This window comes from Maniola jurtina, chromosome 18 (genome assembly GCF_905333055.1).
Source record: "Maniola jurtina chromosome 18, ilManJurt1.1, whole genome shotgun sequence".
NCBI classification, from domain to species: domain Eukaryota; kingdom Metazoa; phylum Arthropoda; class Insecta; order Lepidoptera; family Nymphalidae; genus Maniola; species Maniola jurtina.
In genome coordinates, this window is record NC_060046.1 from 4934052 (window position 1) to 4959597 (window position 25546).

Here is a 25546-nt window from a genome sequence, read left to right on the forward strand (position 1 = left end):
TTACGAATGTTGTTGGCGAACCAGTTGGCTTACATTGGCTGCATCGCGCGCGCGTACCTCCATTCTTACTATATTTATCAGTGACTGTATAGTTATTTGCGTATGCCATAAATAAAATTTAAGTTGATTTTAATCCGGATTAATTAATCAGTAAGTCATATGAATTATTATTATTAATTATAATTTTTAGACTATTTAAAATTTGCAAATTATCAAATTTTTAATTTGACATAGAGTAAGTAAGTGCGTGAAATTTTCAATTTCAGGAGCGCATTTTTATGTTCGGAGCTTATATGTATCTTTCATAATTTAATTGATTCATGTAAAACTGAATAAACTTGTAGATTTTTAAATGGTTTGAATTATATAAATTAAATGGTAAAATAAATCAACACATAAAAGTGTATAAGTAAGTTATTTACTTATTTAGGTGTTGGCATTTACTTTATAGGCATTATTATTTTACCTGCCTTCTTTCTACACAGTAACGTTTGCTGAATTAAAAAATAGAAACTAAACATTCACCACGTTGCCAAATCTAAATGTCTACAGAATATTCAACGAAAGACAAGACTTTCTCTATTTCGATCCCACAAAAATATTATGTAGCGGATTAAATAACCATTTTTTAGGTTTACTTATTCGTATATGTACTTATAAAGTTTTTCCTAAAAATATTCTTCCTCCTGTAAAAGCGATATTTAAAAATAATATGGGTAGGCAGCTAACTATGTAGACAAGTTATATTATTATCATCCATATTAAAGATTTAAAATGTGTGATTCAGTTATGGTATCGTTCAAATAACCATAATGAGGTAGTTATTTCGAAATTACAGATAGTCCAGTAATTTGGTAATATGAGATGGAAAGTTTTCAGAATGTTATGCAAATTGGTGGTTTTATAGATTTCGATGTGCTCTTTCCGAATTTTTATTTTGCCACCTCGTACCTTTGCCGCTCGCGCCGCCATTTTGGAAAAATGGCGCCCAAAAACAGTTTTTTCACGATTACTTCTTTGCCACTCATTTTACGATAAAAATGGCTATGTAACAATTAAACTAGAGACAATTTCCTACAATTTGTGTAGTCACCTTTTTTTGTAGACTCAATAGTTTCAGCGTACGAGTGCCACAAAGCCCACTCCAACACTCGTTTTGGCTAAATAACTCATTTCCACACCACCATACGTGGTAGAGTGAGTGGCGTGATTTTTTTTTATAGTATATCCAGGAGACGGTAGTCATCTTCAATTTAAACCATCAGTTCGTCCAGAAAATACTAACACTCTTCAGAATTCTGCTCGAAGTAAAAAAAAAGTAAAAGTTAAAGTACGACAAAAAGTACGGGTTTGAATTTGAATAAGTTTCAAATAAGGTAAGTATACCTACCTACCTATAAGATAGGAACGCCGTAAAAAAATCAAGAAGAAATCAAGCTTCTATATTCAACGCAATCAAAAAACACGCCCATTTTTCGCCGCATATACTTATTTTTGACACAAGCAAATAAATTAAAACCTATAGGGTACCTACCCAGGTACATTAAAATCCGTTTTGCCAGTGTCAAAAAAAGTTTTAGTAACTTAAATACCAATAGGTACCCACCTACAATTTGTTAGGTATAATTGCTATTGAATTAAGCTGATGATGATCAATTTACTAAAAGATTGGTTAGCAGTTTCAAAGCTTAGGGTCTAGTGAAATGTTTGGCTTCTGAATACGTTTGCCTTGACATAATATATACGAACGCGTAACTCCAGCCATAGAGCAACATTTTCCATTACCTATACTTATTATTAATTATGAATAGTATTATAAAGTATTTTTTTTTATTGAAAATATTACAATAAAACTTAAAAGCCTTATCTAATTACTATACAAATCATGCCCGCGCGGAATGGTGCCAAGAATACTGGCTGCATTTCCGCGTTGGACAGCCAGGCTGATCCGTTGCGCAAAAAATGAGCCAGCCCTTCTGTCACCCGATGAGGCTATTAAACGCGGTAAAGTATAATAAATATTATATATAAAATTATATATTACTTATTAACTATTATACCTATGGTACCTATGTACCTACTTACTTATCCCTCTTATTCAAAATTAATAAGTACTTACATAAATCTATACTAATATTATAAAGAATATTAAAAAGTTTGTAAGTTTGTTTATAGGAAGTAATGTAGAAATACTGAACTGAATTTGAAAATTTTTTCACCAGTGGAAAACTACGGTACTCAGAGTGACATACCTAGGCTATATTTTTTTTTAATGGCAATTTAATTTCGAAGCTGGTGGGGCGGGTCGCTACTCGCTAGTAACATAAATATTATAATAACTACTTACAGCTACCCATATTCTTCATTTTGAACACGCAGGTAGGTACATCGTAAAACTGTGACGCAGGATAGCTTTTGGAAAAGCTACCTATGTAGTAGGTACCTATGACCTATAGGTACCTACCGTGCTACGAAGTGAAAAGCAAAACTTTATGTAGGTAAAACTGAGTGAGAAGTCATCCAGTCAGGATGATTCTGAAATCTGAATGGCACTAGTTTCGTAACACTACTATAATATAGGTATATTATATTCTTAGGTTCCTTCGAATAAGTAGATGATAGCTATATTTTTCGTGGCTATGACGGACGAGCCAGTTTTTATGGTGGTGGTGGTGGACCAGTTTGATGGTGGTTCGTAGCAAGACCGCGGTTTTGATAGTCTACAAGCCGCGAGTAAAACCGCCGCCGTAATATTTTTGATCCTGATCGATGTTCGAGCTTTACTGCGGTTTCGCTGTCTCGCCGGTAAATCTTGCTTGTGGATCATCGCAAAACTAAAGATTAGCTGAGTAAGGCTGCTGTAATCTACACCGCAAGCTTGCTCGCTGGCTCGCTGACCTCTATAGGATATTCCATTCAAGTACCTACCAAGGTTGAGGTCTGGACGACGTGTCCAAATCCATGCCTATAAAATAACTTAAAATTACGTGATTTGGGTCGGTACCGATTGTATAAATATAAGTAGGTATTAAGTACCCACATGACTTTTGCAAAAGTCAACTGCCCAAAAGGTTATATCCATTATGTAATATATCGAAGTAAAACGCCGAGTTGCAACAACGGTTTATTATGGACTGCTTACATCAATTGACAGCTACAATATTATTTCCTAGAATACCCGCATAACATTATAATATACTACACTATCCCCCCCTTTATTATGGGTACATTTTTACTATCCTATTATTTACTTGTATACTTAAAATTAAACATTCCGTAGGCCACTATAAAAAAGTACTCAAAACTATAACTTAATTAACATACCTAAATATTTAAATACAAGGTTTAATACATAAATGCAATTCAACTACAATGTTCAAATATTATCATAACCGAACCGAACTGGTCGGCGTCGGTTCCGTTTATTAAGCACTGGGGATGTTCCAGTACGAGATTCGCCCCCGTCGTCGTCAACCTCATTACCCGAACACGAACAGCTATCATAGTCAGCTAACGCTGCTTGAGCAGATACCGTAGGGTGACCACGACTGTTACTCGACGTCGAATCTCGACTGGTCTCCGCCGAACTAGAACGCAATTGATCTGCATGTCGCGTCCATCGCAAACCATCCTCAGTCTCAACCTCGTACATATTTCGTCCCCTCCTACTCTTAATTATCGCTGTACACCACCTTTTATTCTTGCGAAAGTCTTGAGCCCATACTTTATCTCCTTCTACCCAAACCCTTTCAGTTCCGCCTTTTGCCAGTGCTCTTTTTTGCAACCGATCCGATACCGATTCCACAGCTCCCGATTTTAATAGGTCTAACCGCGATCTAAGGTGACGTCCAAACATCAATCTCGCAGGTGTTTCCCCGGTAGTACCATGGATACTATTACGGTAATCAAGAAGAAATCTTTGCAAAAAACTATTTATGTTAATTTTTTCAGCTTCCGCTTTTTTTAGAGCCCTTTTAACCGTTCGAACAGCGTTTTCTGCTTCTCCGTTAGAAGAAGGGTGATATGGCGCGGACGTAATATGCTTAATACCATTGTTTTTCAAAAATGAAGAAAATTCTTCGCTGGACAGTTGCGGGCCGTTGTCACTTACCAGGATCTTGCAAAGTCCAAAACGGGAAAATATCTCCTTCAATTTTAAGATCGTATTTGCCGCAGTCGTAGTAGACATAGGTACGACTTCGAGCCATTTAGAGTGTGCGTCAACTAAAATTAAGTAGGAAACCTTTTTAAATTCAAAAAAATCTATATGAACCCGCTCAAATGGACTGGACGGCCACGACCACGGCACCAATGGGCTTTTCGGTGGCAAGTCCGCAACGTCTCCACACGTCCGACACGCTGAACACATCCGTTCCAGGTCGTTATCTAGACCGGGCCAAAACACAAAGCTTCGCGCGAGCCCTTTGCATTTAACCATACCTAAATGTGAGCCATGCAGCTCGGCCAACACCGCGGGCCGCAGCGCCAGGGGCACGACCACGCGACAGCCCCACATCAAACATCCATTCTCAACATATAGCTCTTCGCGACGCCGCCAATATGCGCTCATTTCTCGGTCCGCTTCTTTAAAACCCGATTTGGGCCAGCCCGTCCTCACAAACTCCAATACTCTAGATATATATTTATCTTTTGCTGATTCTATCCTAATCTGACTCGAATCAATTGGGAATCTATTTTCAATAAATTGAATAAACGTGTTCGCGTCGTTATTACCTCCCGGTGCTTGTATTGGTAATCTAGATAAGGCATCGGCGTTATTCTCTTTAGATTGAACATACTCGATGTCGTACTGGTAACCCGACAGTAAAATAGCCCATCGAATTAACCGCCCCGACGCCATTTGCGGGATGTCTTTTTTTTGAACCGAAAATGGCTATCAACGGTTGATGGTCAGTACGCAAAATAAACCTACGACCGTAAAGATATGTATGGAATTTTTTAACCGCAAATACTATCGCCAGTGCTTCCCGTTGGAATTGACTATAGTTCGCCTCCGCCGAGCTAAGCGTGCGAGACGCGTATGAGACGGGCCGTTCGCCGTCCTCCCCGCGCTGCGACAACACCGCGCCCACCCCGCGCGCGCTCGCGTCACACGACACAATAAGTGGTAACCGCTCGTCGTAATGCATCAAAACCGGACAACTGGTTAGAGCTATCTTAATATCCTGGAACGCCTTGTCTTGTTCCTCACTCCACTTCCATTCGACACCTTTTTTTAACAATGTGTATAGAGGGGCTAATAAAATAGATATATTTTTAATAAATTTAGAATAAAAGTTAACCATTCCGAGAAAAGATTTTAACTCTGACACGTTACTCGGTTTCGGTGCCCTAACTACCGCTTCAATCTTTTTATCGTCCGTCCTAATCCCGTGTTCCGATATAATAAACCCCAAATAACTGACTTCTTTTTCAAAGAAAAAACATTTCTCTTGCCGGACTGTAAGACCCTCTTCCTCCAACCTTTTAAACACTGCATGTAAGTTTTTTTCATGTTCTTCTTCCGTTTTACCGGTAATAAGAATGTCATCTAAAAAAACTGAAACGTTAGGGATCCCAGCTACCACTTGCTCCATAATACGCTGGAAAATCGACGGAGCTGACGATAATCCGTAAACCAGCCTATTGTAAACATATAAACCCCGGTGGGTATTAACGACGGTATATTTCTTGGACTCATCTAAGGTTACCTGGCTATACGCTTCCGATAAATCGATTTTAGTGAACCTTTTCCCCCCGTTTAAGTTATTAAACAATACCTCGGACCTAGGTAACGGATATTTATCAATTTCGAGCATCGGATTTACCGTGCTTTTGTAATCTCCACAAATCCTTAAGGAACCATTGTTCTTTAAAACTACTACTAAACACGAGGCCCAGTCTGAGGATGGTACGGGTTCTATAATACCTGCAGATTCCATGCGCTGAAGCTCGGCGTCGACGTCCCCGCGCAGTGCGAGCGGGAGCGGCCGCGCGCGCCGGAACACCGGCCGCGCGTCCTCCCGCACGCGCAGCGTGGCGCACTGGCTGCGCAGCCGACCCAGCTTGCCACTGAACACTCCCGGGTACTCACTTATAAACTTATTTTTATCGAATCCGCCACATTTTTCTTTACCGATAGCGAGGACCGATTTAGGCACCGTAATACTCATACGCAACTTTATTAACCACTCCCTGCCTAGCAAAGGCACCGCGCCTTTAAGAATTATGTATAATTTAAGGTTTTCACTGATAAGGCCATACTTAACGGGCACTATGATATAACCGACACATTTAATATCACTTCCGTCATAGCCTTTTAGCTTGTAACTATTATCATGTACCTTGTATTTCGAAAACATCTCCGCATATATTTTGTCACTTATACATGATATAGGCGAACCGGTATCCACATGCATGGCCAGCCGTCTATTCGCCACGGTCACTTCGGCCACTACCGGATCAGATCCCGTCAGTCGTACCATGTACAGCCCGCTGGGGCCTCCGACTCCTTCGTCATCATAATACCCAGCCGAGTTCTCACGTTCGCCGTCACTGTCACCGCTTCGTTCTATCCCTTCCACTCGATGTGCTGTATCTAGCCGGAGGACTTGGCCCTCCGCTTTCCGTCCCGCACTAGGGCATACGCGCTGCAGATGTCCAGGCCTCAGGCAGACCCTGCAAGTAAAGTTCTGATAGCGGCAGTCCGGCCTAGTGTGGTCTCTGCTTCCACAGCACAGACACGCTCCGGTCTTCTGTCGATTATTTAGCCCACTTGCATGACGGCCCCTACTTCCAGAACCTTCGTAACGCCGCCGCGACTCCGCGCGCGCGGCGCCGTCGAGACGCGGTGGACGCGCCCCCTGCGCGTGCACCGCATGCACCGCGCCGTCCGTCGTCGTCCGTTGTTCAACTGCCGCAGCGTCCTTCGCGGCTGCTTCCAACGCAACGGCCTTTTTGAAGGCCGACGCGAAGGTCACGCTATCCTCGCAGAATAACCTTTGTCGTGAAGTTTCACTGTATAGGCCACATACAAACTGGTCTCTCAAGTTCTCCTCTAGGTTATCCTTAAAATCGCAATCTCTGGCTAAGTTTTTCAAAGCTGCTGCGAACTGAGCCACCGATTCGCTCTGAGCCTGTACTCGTTTCCGAAATTTATATCTCTCCGCGAGAATCGATGGCGTTGGCTGAATGTGTTTTTTCACTAGGTGGACCAATTCACTAAATGTCATCTCACCAGGCTTCTTTGGAGAACACAAATCCACCATCAGTTCGTATGTTGCGTCACCTACACACGCGAGCAACGTAGGTACTTGTAGGTTAGGTTTCACGTCGTTGGCAAGAAAATATTGCTCCATTCGATCGATATAGGTACTCCACGTACCCGAACTGAGGTTAAACTCGCCTAATTTGCCGACCGACATCTTGCCCGACATTTAAAACTAAGAAAAACTTATTATTTCGACTGCGCCACTGTAATATATCGAAGTAAAACGCCGAGTTGCAACAACGGTTTATTATGGACTGCTTACATCAATTGACAGCTACAATATTATTTCCTAGAATACCCGCATAACATTATAATATACTACACATTATACCTACCTTGGTGTTATCGACGCTCAGTACCGACCTATGTAAATAATAAAATTCTTTTTCCGGGAGTCAAGTTCAACTTGTACGGAAATGCAGTTTTATGTCATTGGCCATCGCATACAAGTTTATTTTATTTTGGGTTTTGTTTTGGTTTTTGGCATTTATTAAATGGATGTCCTAGGGACCTAGGCGCAAAGGTTCTGTATCTGATTGATGTATCTACCTGCCTACTAAACTCAGAAAGACAAGTAGATATATAAATATGTATCAATATGCCCCGCAAAATTATGGCACTGTCATGGGAAATTAGCGTCACGCTAATGTTGCTGAAATAAAAAGTTTCTTTTTTTAAATATATACTTAAGTACACGATTTTTATACTTAGATGGCAGCGCGCTTGCCTAGAAGCTGCCTATTACCTCTTGTCTTGAAGATATCTTAAAGTATCGTACCTATACTAAAAGTGGAGGGCAAAGAGTATGTAATCACTACGTTTGTAGAGGGGAACACTGATGGCGGAAGGGCGTTCCATATCCTGGCGGTTCGAATTAGAAACGAGGAGGCAAATCGGTTCCAAGAGACATGACCGTAGAATGTCAACTACTTACCTAGGTACCTACCACAGATAAGGAATAAGGATACCTACGCACTCGTGAATGCAGGCCTTGACGACGCCGTGCGGTACTATGGTAGAAAGGTGAAGGAAGAACCAGTTCAAAAAGTTCTTGGTCACAACACGCTTCGAAATTTTATATCCTGTGGAATACCTACCGAATACCGATTGACATTATTTAATTAATAACTGAATTATTGCCAGCGTCGATTATTATTAGCCATGAATATGCTTCCATCGAAGCCAGATAGATATATTATATTATATATTTCTATAGTAATACAATTTGCAATCGCATACAAATTACAGGTTTCAAAAAACTGAACTAATCAGCCGGTTGCCCGCCGTATAATATAAACCGCTTGCAAAACTTATAACTGGCATCCAAACGTTATGAAACCATACCGTACGAAGTATTGCATCGAATTTAATTTCACATAAATTGTATCGAAAGTACCTAAGCACAGAATCCTATACTTAGGTAAAACATGGTACTTACCTAGTTACTTACCTATTTGCTAATGACCTAATCTATCGTACACAAGAAATTACACTTTTCAATTTATTTTTGAATTTTTATGGCGGCCATTTTGAATTTATACTATTTGTTGCTATACAGCGGTAACAGAAATACATGTTCTATGAAAATTTCAACTCTATCTATTACGGTTCACGAGATACAGCCCGCTTACAGACAGAGGGACGTACGGACGGACGGACAGCGGAGCGGAGGCTTAGTAATAGGGTCCCATTGGCACACTTCGGGTAGGGAACCCTAAAAATATAAGCTAGTACCTATATAATATGTATGATTTGTAATAGAGATTAGGGAAGTAGTCCCAGAACAATTGATTTACAATTACTTCAATCAATGCCTCGAACCCAGAGAAGAAGCTTCAGTCAAACTTAGGAAAATTCCGCGGGACTTGCTTTTTGACCATACTTAGATATGTATTTGACCCATAGGTACCTACTTTTCTTACACTATGTAAATTGTTTAATGTGAAATAACGTACATACCTTTAGAATATAATCTACCACCAGTCAAATACCTGTTTTTTTGGGTTATTTTTTGCCACGAAGTTGCTTCAAAACATTCATATTACCTACTTCATTTAAGAGTAGTTTTCCTAACACGGGTTTCCATTGTCTTACCTAATGTTTAAGACTTATCTCAGCTTTTACAGGATTTATGGCATAGTAATTGTAAAATAAGTGCCTGTTATAGTAGTTTATTGTAAAGGTTTTCCGAGGTAATCATAAATTCATAGTAAGTAAGTAAGTAATAATTATATTCTCAGAGTGAAGATTGTACAAGAATAAGGAAGATTTGACTCTGAAACTGATTCGACTTTCATTACCGTCTACTTAGTTGTTCAATTGAAACAGTTACCTAATAATTTAATTTTATAGCATAAAACTTATAAATCTATGTATAGACTCAATCAAAATTTTGATAATGATAACAATATTATTACCTATTTGATAAGTTATTACTCATTACTTACTAATTTTATAAGCCCTAATTCGCACGAGCGTTAAAAAAGCGTTGCGTTAAAACCCGGCGTTGCGCTGATAATACAAAGTGCGCGTTAAAAAAGCGTTGTCGTGTGAACAGATACTTGGGAATGCATTTGTTCTATTTGAACGCTTTTTTTAACGGACGTTAAAAAAGCTCTCGTGCGAATTAGCCCTTAGGGTTCCGATAGGTGCCAACGGACAAGTGCAATTTGGATTTGCACGAGTAGGGTTCCAACTTCCGTAGGTACCTACCTACCATCGTAAAATATTATAATAATAATTAATAACTTGATAAAATAATAATAAAAATTATTGATCGTAAAAATATAACGTAGCTACAACAAACACAAGCAATAAATATGTTTAATAGTCACTTACTATTAGCATATTATCCTTTTAATGTTAACATAAAATAATATTTACAAGTTTACATGAAAAAAAAAATATAATAGAGAATTATTCTGTGAAATCTTAGCGAATAGATAAAAGTAGTTACCTACTGATAAACTATATATTATAATGTCGCTTTTAAGAGATGAAAAAATATATTCCATAGGTTAATGTTGTAAAGACCAATTTCATAATAATCACTTTTGTATTCATATTTTTTTTTTCAGATTCAGAAATTATTTCATAAATTTTGTCGAAATTCAGAGAAACATACCTTTTTATTATTATTTACACAGTAAGAAATTATTTCTAGATAATAATTAGTCACAGAAATAAGTGCCTAGGTATATTATTATACTTATTTATACTTGTTTAAACTTTTACCAGTGGAGCCTACACTAGGAGATGGTCTGTATCGTAGGGTCCGAGTAAGAAAAAAAACCTTTTTCATTTTTGGTGCTGTAATCACAAATTCACGGTTTTTGGATTTTTCCCTTTACTTGTGCTGCTAGACACTGTCTGCCCATGATTCTTGGTCAACGGGAAGTAAGTACTTACCCTAAAGGTTTTGATTCCCTTGACAAACAGACAGACAACAAAATGATCATGGGTTCCTTTTTTCCTCTAGAGATAGAATACTAAAAATAGAGTTGATCCATTCTATATACATAAACCTCTATCCATGTCTACTACTAACTTTGTGCACCTGTAGGTGTGTGTATCATGTTATCAGATAAATACTGAGTAGGTACTGAGTCCTACCTATCTACTAGTTAATGTAAAAAATATTATCTCTTTTTCGTTACATAGTAATATTAAAACGTATCCAAAGTCAACGTCTCCAATGATTTAATTATAAAAAATATAATAAAAAATAGAAATAATGACTGAAGATAGTGATATCATTTATGATAAGTTCAAAGGTATGTTGAACCTAAATAAATTATGCTATCGGTACTAATAAACTTGATTGTTTATTTGAACTTCAACATTAAGATTGATTTTATAACGAGAAATTATTACCTACTTGTCCTTATGTATCTAATCTTTATTTACTATACGTAGGTACTGAGATTGCAACAATGTATGCGTGACATGATTATGTATTTACTTGAACTTTTGTATCATCTGAAATCCGGTTGCTAATTTCTGAGTTGGATAAGGTCAGTTATCAATTCAACAACTAAAATATCTAAAAAAAAACGGCCAAGTGCGAGTCAGACCCGAACATCGAGGGTTCCGATTAGGGTATTTTTTTCCAACGTTTTGCACAATAAATCAAAATCTAAAAACTATTATGAATAAAAATAAACAAAAATCTGATTTAATACAGGTAAAGCCCTTTCATAGGATATCCCACTTGGTATAGTTATCTTACTTTAAAAATTGAAACACATTTTTTTTGTCATGTAACCACAAATTCATGGTTTTCGGATTTTTACCCCCGACCCAAAAAGAGGGGTGTTATAAGTTTGGCGTGTGTATCTGTGTATCTGTGTGTCTGTGTATCTGTGTATCTGTCTGTGGCATCGTAGCGCCTAAACGAATGAACCGATTTTAATTTAGTTTTTTTTGTTTGAAAGGTGGCTTGATCGAGAGTGTTCTTAGCTATAATCTAAAAAAATTGGTTCAGCCGTTTAAGAGTTATCAGCTCTTTTCTAGTTTTCTTGTAGAAAAGAAGGTTAGATAACCGTTAGGTTCATAATATCATGTCAATAGACAAATGTCAAGCTGTCAAGATGGACGTTGCCTAAATACATAATTATTTATTTGAAAATGATGTTTTGGAAAACTCAAATACTTTGGATCGTCGGGGGTGTTATAAATTTTTAATTTACACTTGTTCCTTTACTTGTGCAACCTACATACCTGCCAAATTTCATGATTATAGGTCAACAGACAGACAGACAACAAAGTGATCCTACAAGAGTTCCGTTTTTCGCTTTGAGTTACGGAACCCTAAAAACACGATTGGCGAAATGCCACGGACTCATAAGGAGCAATTAACTTCCTCGTTTCAAATATGCACTGCTAAAATATGAAATGCCATAGCGACGTCTTATACGCTAAACATGCTCACGAATTACCTTTGTTTAACATATTAAACAGAAATATTTTGAGAAACAAAAAATAGTGTAACAAGTTTAAAAGGTTGATCTTCTTTGAGAGCCTTTCGGATTTGACGAAAATACCTTATTTATCCAAAGAAAAAATGAAACACATTGCTAAAATCACGAAAAATCAACCAAAACGCCTTGTAAAGTTCCCGTAAATATGATTTGTCTACTGCAGTAAACACGAAACAAAAATCCTTTTTACAAATGAAAGAAGTTGAAGTATTATTGGCCTATCTTATTTTAGACTTTTGTGCTTTCATTATTTAATGAAAAACATTCAAGCGCTCCAAGTATATCCACAAAAATTCTCCATACAAAATCGTATGGGGATTTGTGATACAAAATCTCACTGATATAACAGGAAGCGCACGAGCCGAATTTTCACTCTGCCGACGGCCTTCGAAGGGGGACTACGCTTCTCGCCGCCAGCTCTACTTTTACGCGGGAATCGTGAACTTCAAATCGTACATGCAAAAACAACAAGTAAAATATAGCAAGTTTAAAAAAAGTAGATTTAAGTCGATTAAATTAATTATTTGCTGAGACATATTTTGGCATTTAGTTATCGGTTGGTTTTTAGGATTCCGTCAAAAAACGGTTTCGTTATCTGTGAAATTTGCTATAATTTTAAAAACCCAAAATGGCCGCCGCTCCAATTTGTCATTTTCACACTATGGGTGTCGTTTTCAGCTTTTTAGGGGTGACAAAGAACGAATATCATATTATTTTTGAAATCCAAAATGGCCGCCGAAAATTTTTTACATTATGGGCCTCATATTCAAGGTTTTGGAGGTGTCTAAAAACGGATATGCTATTATTCTTTAAATCCAAGATGGCTATTGCACTAATTTGTTACTTTCAAAGTCAAAGTCAAAATCATTTATTTAAAGTAGGTACAATTGTACTCCTTTTGATGGTCGAAATTGTTAAATTTGTACGATATAGTGGTGATAATTAATTACGTAACTTAAAACTAAAGCTACGAGGGTTCCAAACGCGCCCAAGTCTGAGAAGAGCCCACAACAAACTCAGCCTTTCGCATTATAGGTTACATTTCAAGGTTTATCGGGGTGGTTGAGAACGAATATGGTATTATTTTTAAAATCCAAGATGGCCGCTGGGTCAATGTGACATTTTCATACTATGGGTGTAGTTTAATACAAATACAAATGATTAATTGTAGGATTGCAGGTACAATGATAGTGTTACAGAGTTATTAAGCACAACAATCCGCCAACTACATTATTAAGTACACCAACATCTACAATCCGCCATACAATGGGTATGGAAAATTTATTTTTCCCAAGTTTAACTGTTAGGTATTAGAATTTGTCAGGAATGTTATCACAATATTAAACACACACAACTATTAAATTAACATTAAATTATTAATTTCAAAACAAAATTGAGTTTTATTACAAAATCATCAGTAATATAAAAAACAGAGTGCAATTTACAACAGCACTCGGAGTTCCATGTTGTGAGTTGTGACGATAAAGGTCGTACTATTTTGCTGCCTTTTTTCTATATATCTTACGTCTTTATTATAGTTAGGTAATTACTATCTATGCTTGCTCACTCCTGATTTTTTTACAAAAAAAAATTATTATTATACTTATTACTTGCAAAACCTCAAAATTTCGTCCGCGTGGGTTGTATCCATTTGTGTCGGAGTCTCACTGCGCCTGACGTAAGCGCGCTAGTGGTTGGATACTTGCCTACTTGGACATAGATACCTACGACCGAAATCGGCCGGCAGCGAATAGCCCCGTTAAGTTTTCTTCGTCAGTTACAATTATTACATCACACTATCACACTTCACACTAATATTATAAAGGCCAAAGTTTGTGCGTAGGTGTGTGTGTCCAAGGGATTTCGAAAAACTTAAATCCACGCGGGCGAAGTCGCGGGGATCGGCTAGTTAGGGAATAAAAGAAGAGTGAATAGACACCTTCTAGGCAAGAGCGCTCCACCGGCTCCATCATCTTATTATGGAGAACTCAGGCATGCTGGTTTCCTCAATATCGTTTACCCGATAACCGCTTGCTCGATATGAATGAAAAATTTCAATATAGTGTCACTATATTGAAATTTTTCAGGTCGAGATGGCAATCGGGGTATGAGGCGGGGAAACACCCCGCACACCCGCACGTCGACCGCGCTATCCTGCACCGGATACAGGGCTCTTTCCGTCACTTACTCCATACAATCGTAGTTCCAATTTCATTTGAATATTAAGCAACCAAAGTCCATGAAATGCAGACATATTCTAGAAACTGATATCTGTGCCTGTGATGTTTTAGTTTTTTTTTTTTAAATATGTAGTTTTAAAATTATATTTGTATGTGAATTTTTAAGACCGCGTAACTTGCAGGGGCTGTACGAGTGTGCGGGGTGTCCCCACCCCGTTAACCTGTCGAGTACTATATTTACTTTCTTTATTTTTTTTACAGTGCCTGATCAGGAGGTGGAATGGGAGACTGCACTGGTGCCAATAAAGGACTGGCTCAGCAAACAACCACATTTGCCGAACGATGTTGGTAGGTACCACAGATCACTTAAGTACGTACCCACACAGCAAACTACACTTTCAATAAAACCACAAAAACCAGAGAATTCAAAATAAAGCACCTAATAAAAATGGTAAATCTGCTGCGTTATCAAGCAAATGTCTGTTACCTACAGTAGACGCATATTGATGTTCTACTGTAAATCTACGCGGCGAAAATCTCACGCGCTTTAATATTTCTATAATTACTTATTCTAAATTCTGTGACTAAAAGTAAAAACTCCTAAACGTGCTTAATCAGTCAGAAACTTGAAACCTAATGATACCTACTCAAGTATTTATATCCTGACCTCTGTAAAGGCGCTCTGTCAATTGTCATATTAAATTAGGTCCGACCACTCATAGAGCGCGACGAAAATTCAGCAGAACATCTTTCATTCCGCGCGTACGCGTGTTAATTTGTAGTTTATAAGTTATAGTTGCCAAAGAACTTTACTTACCTGCCTACCTAAAAAGTATTGAAGCTATAAACTCATGTGAACTTTTTACTCTTCATGGGCTTTTTAGGTCGCGATTTGTAATATTTACGTAACGAGCAAAAGCTGTAGGTACAGCTCGGTTTCAAGTTTGAAGGTCGACGGACGTTTAAAAACATATATTTTGTGTTATGAAACACGTTAATGTTAAATAATATCTTCATTCTTCAGTATGTAAGTGGATGCAACACGCAACAACATTTCGAAACTCTAAATTATAGACGCATCGAAACTCAAAAGTTCGAAAAGGTATTTTTCGTCATAGTGTAACCTACATAATTACGACTTTAATATTAATCTCAATGTCCCAGCAAAATTAAGTAATAAAGGTACTGGGGAAAAGCTAGTTTGATATCAACCTAGATTCATTGAAATCAAAGCTTTATACCAACCTGCAAAATTAATGCTAATGAAGTTTGACAATGAAGCTTCTTCCAATCAGCCGGCAAATCGTCTAAACAATCAACAGCCTTAACTTACTGTTAGATACTGACCGCATTTGAGCTAAGCCAAAGCTTGGGTTAAAAGCACTCCAATCATGTGGCTTAGATATTATACAAACTTCCATTTAAAGCGGTCATTGATCTAGTTCTTAGTTAGGTTCTTTCTGAGTTCAAATTTACAAAACCGTCGACCGTCCGACCTTCAACAACTTTAGGAGATACACATTGCTTAATGATCTTCGATTGGCTTATCGCATTTTTGTGATTCGTTGTCTTGATTTTTGGGGCGACGACCCACCATAGCTTTTCTAGTGAAATTTATGAAAATCCTTTCATAGTGGGGGCTTGCGTTTGAAAAAACTAGCTAAGCATGCAGTAGTCTCAAATTTCTAAACTCTAGATCGAGGGCACATCATCTGTGACCTATAGTCTATAACCCAGCGCGCTGGGCTTCGATATTACGTGAGTCAGTTAGTTTATTCTTTTGTACTAAGTATTAGTTAAAGTTCTTTTGTACCTACTAAGATTATGCATAACAAAAACTGGTTACTTAGTTATACATGAGCTATTTTTCTGATTAAGATCTTACCTGGAGCTTCTCGAGGTATCAGCGGAATTTAAATGACTTATAATTTGATGACACACGTCTTTAAGGGCCATAGCAGACACGATCTTTTAGCATCAGCGATCGGCGATTTTGCGACTGCATCGATGCTGCTGCCTGCATCACATTTTAACGATTTATCCGTTCGATCGCTGTGTTTAAATCGCGCGTTTTAGAAGTCTTAGAGTTTACTCATGAAGCTTCCGAAAATCGACTTGATCGCTGCGACTGGGCTATGCAGATTGTATATGTGAGGACGGAGGGTATAAACGCGGCATCGAGCTTCCGAATCGCTGATGCTAATGCTGATGCTAAAAGCATCACGTCTACTGTGGCTTTAATACGAAGAGGTTTTTTTAGATTTCCTACACCTAAAAATACGACTAATTTTGCTATGCTCTTGGGCAATTCAAATTGCGAAACGTGTAATAGAGTCTTATATTATGAAAATCGTTTAGTCTCTGTCAGAGTTTAAACGTTACTTAATCTCTGAAAGAAAATTTAAGCATTACCTAATGAAACATGTGCTTAGGCTAATTTGTAATGGTACCTAAGTAAGAAACGGTCACGCAACGACAAAGAAAGTCACTGTGTTGTTTAGTTTACTACATGCTAATATATTCTAATAGATTCAGTACACAAATAGGTCTAATGCAATAGGCAATAAAGCATACATTGCGTTAGCTATATCTACTTGTATCCTCGTTTCGCCGTCATTGCGCCGCATTGTCAACCTACATTATCGTATTGACTAATGCACTTTCCGGCGCGGGCGATGCAAAGGAGTAGGATTTAAGTAAAACTTAATAGCCGTTCCAAAAACTTTAAAAAAAAACCGACAACAAAACCCACAAACACTAAAAAGTATACTTAAAATATTTTTTGTTTTATACACTTGTTATGAAGTCGAGCGAGCATAATAAAAGAAACTAGAAAAGGTGTGAAGCTCTAAGACTATGTTTGGTGGGACCATCGATGCTACAATAAATCGAGGCTACAATATACGAGCCCAATGGGCGTCGTGCAAGGAAAGCACCAAGAAGGAACCGACGCGATGTGATCATAAGAGATCTCGGAACCTTCCAATATGCGCTGAAGGTAGCCACCGAGGGGGTTTTAGTAGGTAGAAATACTAAACAACCCGATATATTTCCCAGGATGTCAGGTATCTTTAGAAGATTTTCTCCCCGTAAACAAAAAAAAGTGTATATTACTAAGCCGTTTTGAAAAAGCTTGGAAAATCTAGAAAATCTTATCTTGATGCGAGCCACGATGGCGGAAGCGTATCAGATCATCAGATACATATATTATACCTACTACGAGAAGGACAGGGTTATAAGTAGGCACCTACGTACATTCAGGCACCTAGTAGAATTTTTATTATTATTTAAAACTATCTGATGCCCGCGACTTAAGTACTTAGGCTGAGATCTATAGAGCGCACTTGGACTTTGCTCAGACTTAAGACACTGTTAAAACGAGACAGCGTTATACTGCTGGCATAAATCTGTTTCGTTTTAACTGAAACTTAAGTCTAAGCAAAGTCAAAGTGCTCTTTATAGATTTCAACCTAAGTCCTCGTGGATTTATATTCCTAGTTAAAGTCTTTGATTTTCTTGAACCAACACTAGTCTATATCCTTCCCAATGAATCAAAATGAAGCTGTGATAGCCTAGTGGTTAGGGCGTCCGCCCCCTGATCGGAGGTCGGGGATTCGATCCTGGGCACGCACCTCTAACTTTTCGGAGTTAGGGCCATTTTAATGAATTAAATATCACTTGTTTTAACGGTGTAGGAAAATGTGGTGAGGAAACCTGCATACCTGAGAGTTCTCCATAATGTTCTCAAAGGTCTGCTAATCCGCACTTGGCCAGCGTGGTAGACTATGGCCAAAATACTTTTCACTCTGAGAGGAGACCTGTGCTCTGTAGTGAGCCGGCCACGAGTTATCGGTGCCCACGCGCGGCAGTGACGTACGCGCGTCGCGGCTGGAGAGAGTATCGTGCGGGGCGCTGCCGCGACGCGCAGTTCCGCTGCAGTTCAGTTCGAGTGCGTGGGCACCTTAATCATGATTATGATGCACCAAATATACCTACTTAATCAAATCATATTATTATCTTCTGTAACACTTAGATAGTAATACAAAATTAAATTATATCTGATTGTTCTGAGCACATTATAAAGGTCAGTCACATATTAATATTTACTGATATCGAATATCACGTTACAATGTAATTAATTACCTACCAAGCTAGATAATAATGTTTCCCGCGACTTTGTGTTTCCATTAAATTTTTATTATTTTATTTAATTATTATTTAATTATTATTAACCTACGAGATTTTTCTAAAATCATCTATATAGTTGCTTACGTGACTTACGTCAGAGCTACCTAGTTGGATTTGAGCTGAATCGCGAATATTTTTTATAGCAACCTAAACTCATCTTTATGCTCTTGACATAAGATTGAAATTGATACACTGAAAATAAAACACGGAGGAGACTCGAAGGAGACGCATCGCATGGGCACGCCGCATGCCTCGCCGTGCAAGTAAATAAGCGGGGTCCATATTCGAAGAGTTCCAACGACTCTATTATTACTAAGCCTCCGTTATTCATGCCTCCGTTTCATTTTTCAATTTTAGAAATTGTTTTCTTCGAAAACCTACATGCACGCGGTTTGAGTTGTATTATGAATCATATTTATCCCCGCGACTATATCCGCGTGGATTTAGTTTTTTTCATCCGGTGGGAACTCTTTCATTTGCCGGGATAAAAATTTGCTCATCTCTTTCCGGGACGCAAGCCAGGGTGCCAAACATATAACTCGGTTTAACAGGAATCCCGTGGGAACTCTTTGATTTTGGTCTTCGGGATGTAAGCTAACTCTGTACCTTTCATCAAAATCGGTTATGATGTTGGGCCGTGAAAAGCTAGCATACAGATAGACAGACACACTTACCCATTTATAATATTATAATTAGTATGGATGCCTTTCAGTCAGTTTATCCTTTCATAATATAAATGTATAATATATGGATAACAATTTTTCAGAGGATATCCTGCTACGCCGGTTCTACCTGAGCTGCGACCAGAGCCTGGAGCGGGTCAAGAAGACCATCGACTTATTTTTCACCATCCGGTCCACGACGCCCGAGCTCTTCCTCAAACGGGACCCCTGGGCGCCTGAGATCAGACGGGTTTTTGAGATCGCGTAAGTCTATCTTCCTATACAGATTTCCTACGGATATAGATAGTACTATCACGTTTATGAGTTACAGAGATGTACTTGCGCAGAAATCTTATTTTTGAATAGCGCGAAAATATCTCTGCCAATCATAGCGCGCGTCCGGCCGCTATTGGTTGTTGCTTACGCGCCTAATTATGAACGAGATAGCACGAGTCTCTGTTGTTCTTATGTTCAAAATCTTAACGTCTATTTACCTTATAATAAGGTCTGTAGGTATTTCATTGGTGTACATTTAATGGATGTTAGTGGGCATTAGGTTGCACTTATACTACCATCATAATATTATCGAATCTCGATAATATGATACACTTTGGTAGGATCGCATTAGCTGTTCCTCGCGCGAGTCAAACTATAAAAATCGGTAAATTTTTCATATAATGTTACCAAAGTGTGTTTATAATACATACCTAAATAGCAAAATAGAAACGAATAAGAAGTATGAGTTTTATATTCTGGACCTCGATAGTTTTCAACAGTATTCGGACCCCCCTTAAAATTACTTGCCAACCCCTGTTCTAGGTATTTATTTATTTTCCAGGGACATGTGCCCGCTACCACACAAGACTAAGGAAAACTACCGCGTGTTCATCTACGGGCTCAACAACCCGGACTACGACCTGTTTAACTTCGTGGACGCTGTGAAGACGTTCTTCATGCTCGCCGACACGCGGCTCACGGAGGAGGACGACATCCCTTCAGGAGAAATACCCATATTTGACACCACCAACATCACGCTCAAGTTCATTGGCAAAATCAATCTGGCCATCTTGCGGAAGTACATGCTTTACACACAGGTGTGTAGCATTTTTTGAGTTCTGTTTTTTTTTAATTCATTAATTCAAGTTAGCACTTGAATGCCATCTCACCTGGTGGTAAGTGATGATGCAGTCCGAGTTGGAAGCGGGCTAACCTGGAAGGGGTATGGCAGTTTTTTTTTCTACACGGCATCGTACCGGAACGCTAAATCGCTTGGCTGTACTGCTTTGTCGGTAGGATGGTAACTAGCCACGGCCGAAGCCTCCCACCGCCATCCGTATCGGAAGAGTACCAACGGGACCCTAGTACTAAGCCTCTGCTGTCCATCCGTCCGTGCGTCTGTGTCAGCGGTTTGTCAACAACAACAAGCTTATCTCGTGAACAGTATTGTAGAGAGTTGAAATTTTCACAGAATGTGTAGTATTTCTATTGCCACTCTAACAACAAGGATTACAAAAATTAAAATGGCCACCTCCTCGTGTTTCAAATCGTAGACGTCCTACGTCTACGTGCGCATCCTATAATGCACCTTCTTGCAAAAATTCTACTTCCATCAATTGCATTGTCAGGAAAGACATTTCGCCTGTACCAAACTCGATGAAATTTCAATAATTTGGTGAAAGGCATTTTCGTCTACGATATATTATTATACCTACTTAGATAGGTTCATATACGTGTTTTAAAACACGAACATAATAAGCAGATAATCATAGTTAATGTTTAAATGCCGTGTCGTGCGAAAGTGGAGATATTTTTTTTATTGTCTTCCGGAAAGGTATCTAAAACTCAACGCACATCTAATACGCACGTCGAATTTGCAGAAGATTTTTTAATAAACTCCCTAAGTGTCAATTTAAAGTTAATTGTATGTAAATTTATTATTTTCATGTTTAATAATGTGGAGATATCAAATTAGGAGGTTTTTCTCAAGCGTTGCATACTAAATGACTGATTTACTTACCCATACATATTTCGAGGGCTTCATTGCCCGTGTAGGTACGCAAATATGTCATTTCTCATTTTTTGCTGTAATAGATAGACCTAAACAAGCTATATAACACATCTTGTGTTACATTTGTCTAGAAAGAGACATACGTTCCAAATATCAGCCTTATAATGTATATCAACTAGTTTTGATTTTATTTATATTTTTGCCCCTCCTATAAAATTGCATTTTTTCTATAGATCCATTTATTATGAAATCCTCGTGTGGCTAATAATATTTTGTAGATTATTGTGCGATCAGTTTTATCAGTTCTAAAGCAATTAAAAATATTAATTCAATGATGGACATGTTGTAACTGCTTATCGTTTAATCATAATAAGTGTCTTGTAAATTATTCTTGCAACAGAAAATTACCGGTTTTCCAATAATTATGTTTAATTAATTCATCTACTTACCTGCTTATCACTTAGTTACTCTAGTCTTCAAGCAGAACTCTAGTCAACGCCTGTTGAGTGACTCAACTGAGCTTCCTAACATTCAGACCTCAGATTCATAAACAAGTGTAAATTAAAAATTTATAACACCCCCGGCAAGTGAAGGTTACAGTAACTAGAAAAGAGCTCATAGCTTTCAAACGGCTGAACCGATTTTCTTGGATTATAGCTAAGAACACTCTCGATCCTTTCAAACAAAAAAAAAACTAAATAAAAATCAATTCATTAGTTTAGGAGCTACGATGCCACAGACAGATACACAGATACACACGTCAAATTTATAACATCCCTCTTTTTGGAGTCGGGGGTTAATAAGGGGCTTCAAATATATCGAGTCCAGTCATCAATTAATACTTAATATTGTGTATTATTTTGTATTTTTCAGGAAGCGATACCGATCCGACTGAAACAAGTGCACATAATCAACGCGCCCGCATACATTGGCAAGATATTTGCTCTTTGCAAGCCCTTCCTCAACGCTGATGTTGCTAAATTGGTAAGGAAGGAATTCCGAAAATCAATAATGGGTACTGGAATTACCATTCCTTGACTTCGTCGCAGGGCAAACTGGGACTGCTTTTTAAACAATATCTCGTGGCCAAAATTCAAATCAAATCAAATAAAAGTATTTTTTCAAAATGATCGATTCGTTCATGAATCATAATATGATCAATTTTACGAGCCACGATTGTATAACAGACATCTCAAACTTTCATCATCATCATCATGTTCAATCCATCGCCGGTCCATTACTGAGCACAGGTTTCTTAATTAGAATGCGAAGGGCTCAGGTCATACTCTGCTAGCCTAGTGAGGATTGGTAGACTCACTAAGTTTATATACCTAATATAATTTAATATCACTACTTGATAAACCTATATCACATTATATTACATTTAAAATACTTACTTACTATAAATAATTGCGGGTAATAATAACATTCAATATTTTTTTTAAAATATTTTTGTAATAAAAATAGGTATCTATTCCATTGTATAAAATCTCTGAAGCGTTCTATAAAATACCGGATTGCACGACTTAAATTTAAATGCCTATATTATTTTATCGTATGATTATAATCATACAAAGAAATATTATTATGTACTTCACATAATTTGCATTAACTACATACAATGAGAAATAAATAACTATTAGAAGGCCCAAAAAATTACGGCTATTGAAAGTTGCACTGTTTTCAAAAATATATCGACAGTTCTACTAATAAAGACAAATTACAAAAAAATATAATCTGCAATCAACCATCTATATACCTAAATCTATTAATTCTGGCAAATAAGTTGTTACCAAATGTTAGGCATATTGAACTCCCTAAAATATTAGGCATGTTTAAATTAAATAAATAAAATTATTTCTAGCCTATAGAATTTTATTTTTATTTTGAGTACGAAACGAGGTGATTACATCGTCTCTTGGTCATAGTCAACCAGTAAAAAACGCGCATATAACAAGTAAACTTACGTGAAATGCTTGAATTAATGTGCGATCAGTATTTAATTTTAATTCGCCTTAAAAAGGAACTATTTCCTCAGTTTCACGCGCTTTAAGGGTTTATTAATACTAAAGCTTCCGCTCGTCCGTCCGTCTGTCTGTCAGCGGGTTGTATCTTGTGAACCGTAATAGGTAGAGAGTTGAAATTTTTCCAGAATGTGTATTTCTATTGCCGCACTAAAAACAAATAGGGCCATTGGAAATAAAAAAAGTCAAAATGAAAATTTAAAAAACTTAATAAGTGTTGTACGGAACCCTTAGCACAGAATTCGATTCGCCCTTGACCGTTTTTTTTTAAATTGTAGATAAGATTCCACGAGCCGGGTTCGGACACGCTATACAAGGACGTGCCGCGGGAGCTGCTGCCCAACGAGTACGGCGGCAAAGCGGGCTCCGTTGAACAGATCAAGCGCTACTGGATGAAGAGGGTTGAAGCTAAGAGGTAAATCCATACTTAATATTATAAAATAGGTATGCGAAAGTGTGCCTGTCGGTCTGTTTGGCTGTCTGTCTGTTACGTTTTCACGGCCCAACCGCTGAACTGCTTATAATGGTATATATTATATAACCGATTATAATGGTACAGACTTGGGGTACATCCCGGGGAAGGACATCTTACAGGCTACTTTTTAGCCCGGAAAATCGAAGAGTTCGAGCGGAGCGAAGCCGCGGACATTCTCTAGTAAAAAATAAAAAAAAACGCTAGCAAAAACATAGCGTACATATCTTACCTTAGCGTACATATCTTATCTTACCTTAATCTTGTGGATTTAGTATTTTTAAACCCGCATTGTATATCGTGCAAAATCGGGTCAATGCCCCACCTACGACGAGGCATTGACTTCGAGGTAACGTTCGTTCACCTTTAGCGTCAGTCAGATGTTTTATTTGCAATATATTGTGAACTTTTAAAAAATACAGCTTTTTTAGGTACTATAAAAATCACGTTTTTTTTTTGTTGTGCCTATATACCTTATTTTATTAGTAATCATCAGTACTACCACCTGCCTTCGTTTTGAGTTCTGGTTACACCATGTAAGTATATACTAAAACTTTAGTTCTAAGATGCTCTTACTTTTATCATTTCCTTAATACATATTATGTTAATTTCCTCATTCCAGGAACTGGTTCCTAGCCAACGACAAGAACTGGGCGGTCGACGAAGCTCTTCGACCAGCGGCTAACAACGACGAGAAGACCAGGCGAATAAAGGACCTGCCTGGATCTTTCCGCTCTCTTGCTTTCGATTAGTTTTAAAACTTTTCCAATTGGAACCTACTGGTGTAAAAATTGTTAACTGGTAATACTTGAACAGAATTTTTATATATCTACATAGGAGTAGGACCTACTTAAGTTTACGCGAACGAAGTCGCGGGCATCGGCTAACCACAAACATGTTTTCAAAAAACATTCAAAATTCTATTCGAAAATGTTTTCGAAAAACATTCGAAATTCAATTAATAACCATACCTACTTGGTTTCGTTTGCCATTTGGTTGCTCAAAATTGTTAGCGTCCACTGTGATTTTTGCCTCTACCAACTTGTGGTATACTCTGCTCCGCGGATAGTTGTAAGTTGTGCCGTCATATACTTAAATAAAAAAAATCTGACGTTGCGCTCAAGACTCAACTATGTATCTACCCCAAGGAACATTTATACTCTAGGGATCTACCCGCATGCTGATAAATTAGTAGAATGTGTTTTGAAAAAACATTTTTAGGGCAGATGGGTAGGTCTTCTAGCACAAGTAAAGGAATAAATTCGAAAACCGTGAATTTGTGATGATTACATCATTAAAATTATTATTGATGTATCGTGCAAGATGTCGGAAAAATTACCCGAGTACGGAACCCTCCGTGCACGAGTCCGACTCGCACTTGGCTGTTTTTTCAAATCTGGTATAGGCGTATAGGAACGAATGTTCTACCTACTACATACTTTGTAGTCGAATAGGTTGGTCTAAAATCATTGTCAAATAGTAAATCACTAAAATATTTTTAAGTGTTTGTATTTTGTAATAAAAATTTTGTCTTAATAATTTTAAGTAGTAACTTAATTTAATTTTAAGTTCGATTTTTTATATGAAAAAGAAAAATTGAAAAAAAACTATGGCTTGTATGATTTTATTTAGATTATAATATTAACAATAAATAATTTGTAGATGTCTTTATTGTGTGCGTAAATAAAAATGCCACGTATTTTCACAAGCGTGTTTTGTTTGTTTTCTTTGCGAGCTAAGCTTCCTAATATTTTGAAAAATGT

General features: G+C 37.7%; 1 protein-coding gene across 1 annotated transcript; it reads left to right on the forward strand.

The window, feature by feature from the left end:
• Positions 1–25488, forward strand: LOC123874595 (alpha-tocopherol transfer protein-like). The gene is made up of 7 exons (XM_045920078.1): positions 1–150; positions 14691–14777; positions 19384–19543; positions 20118–20373; positions 22161–22271; positions 23590–23726; positions 24406–25488. Coding segments are annotated over exons 1-7 (882 nt in total). The 5' UTR covers positions 1–149; the 3' UTR covers positions 24536–25488.
• Positions 25489–25546: the final 58 nt, after the last annotated feature.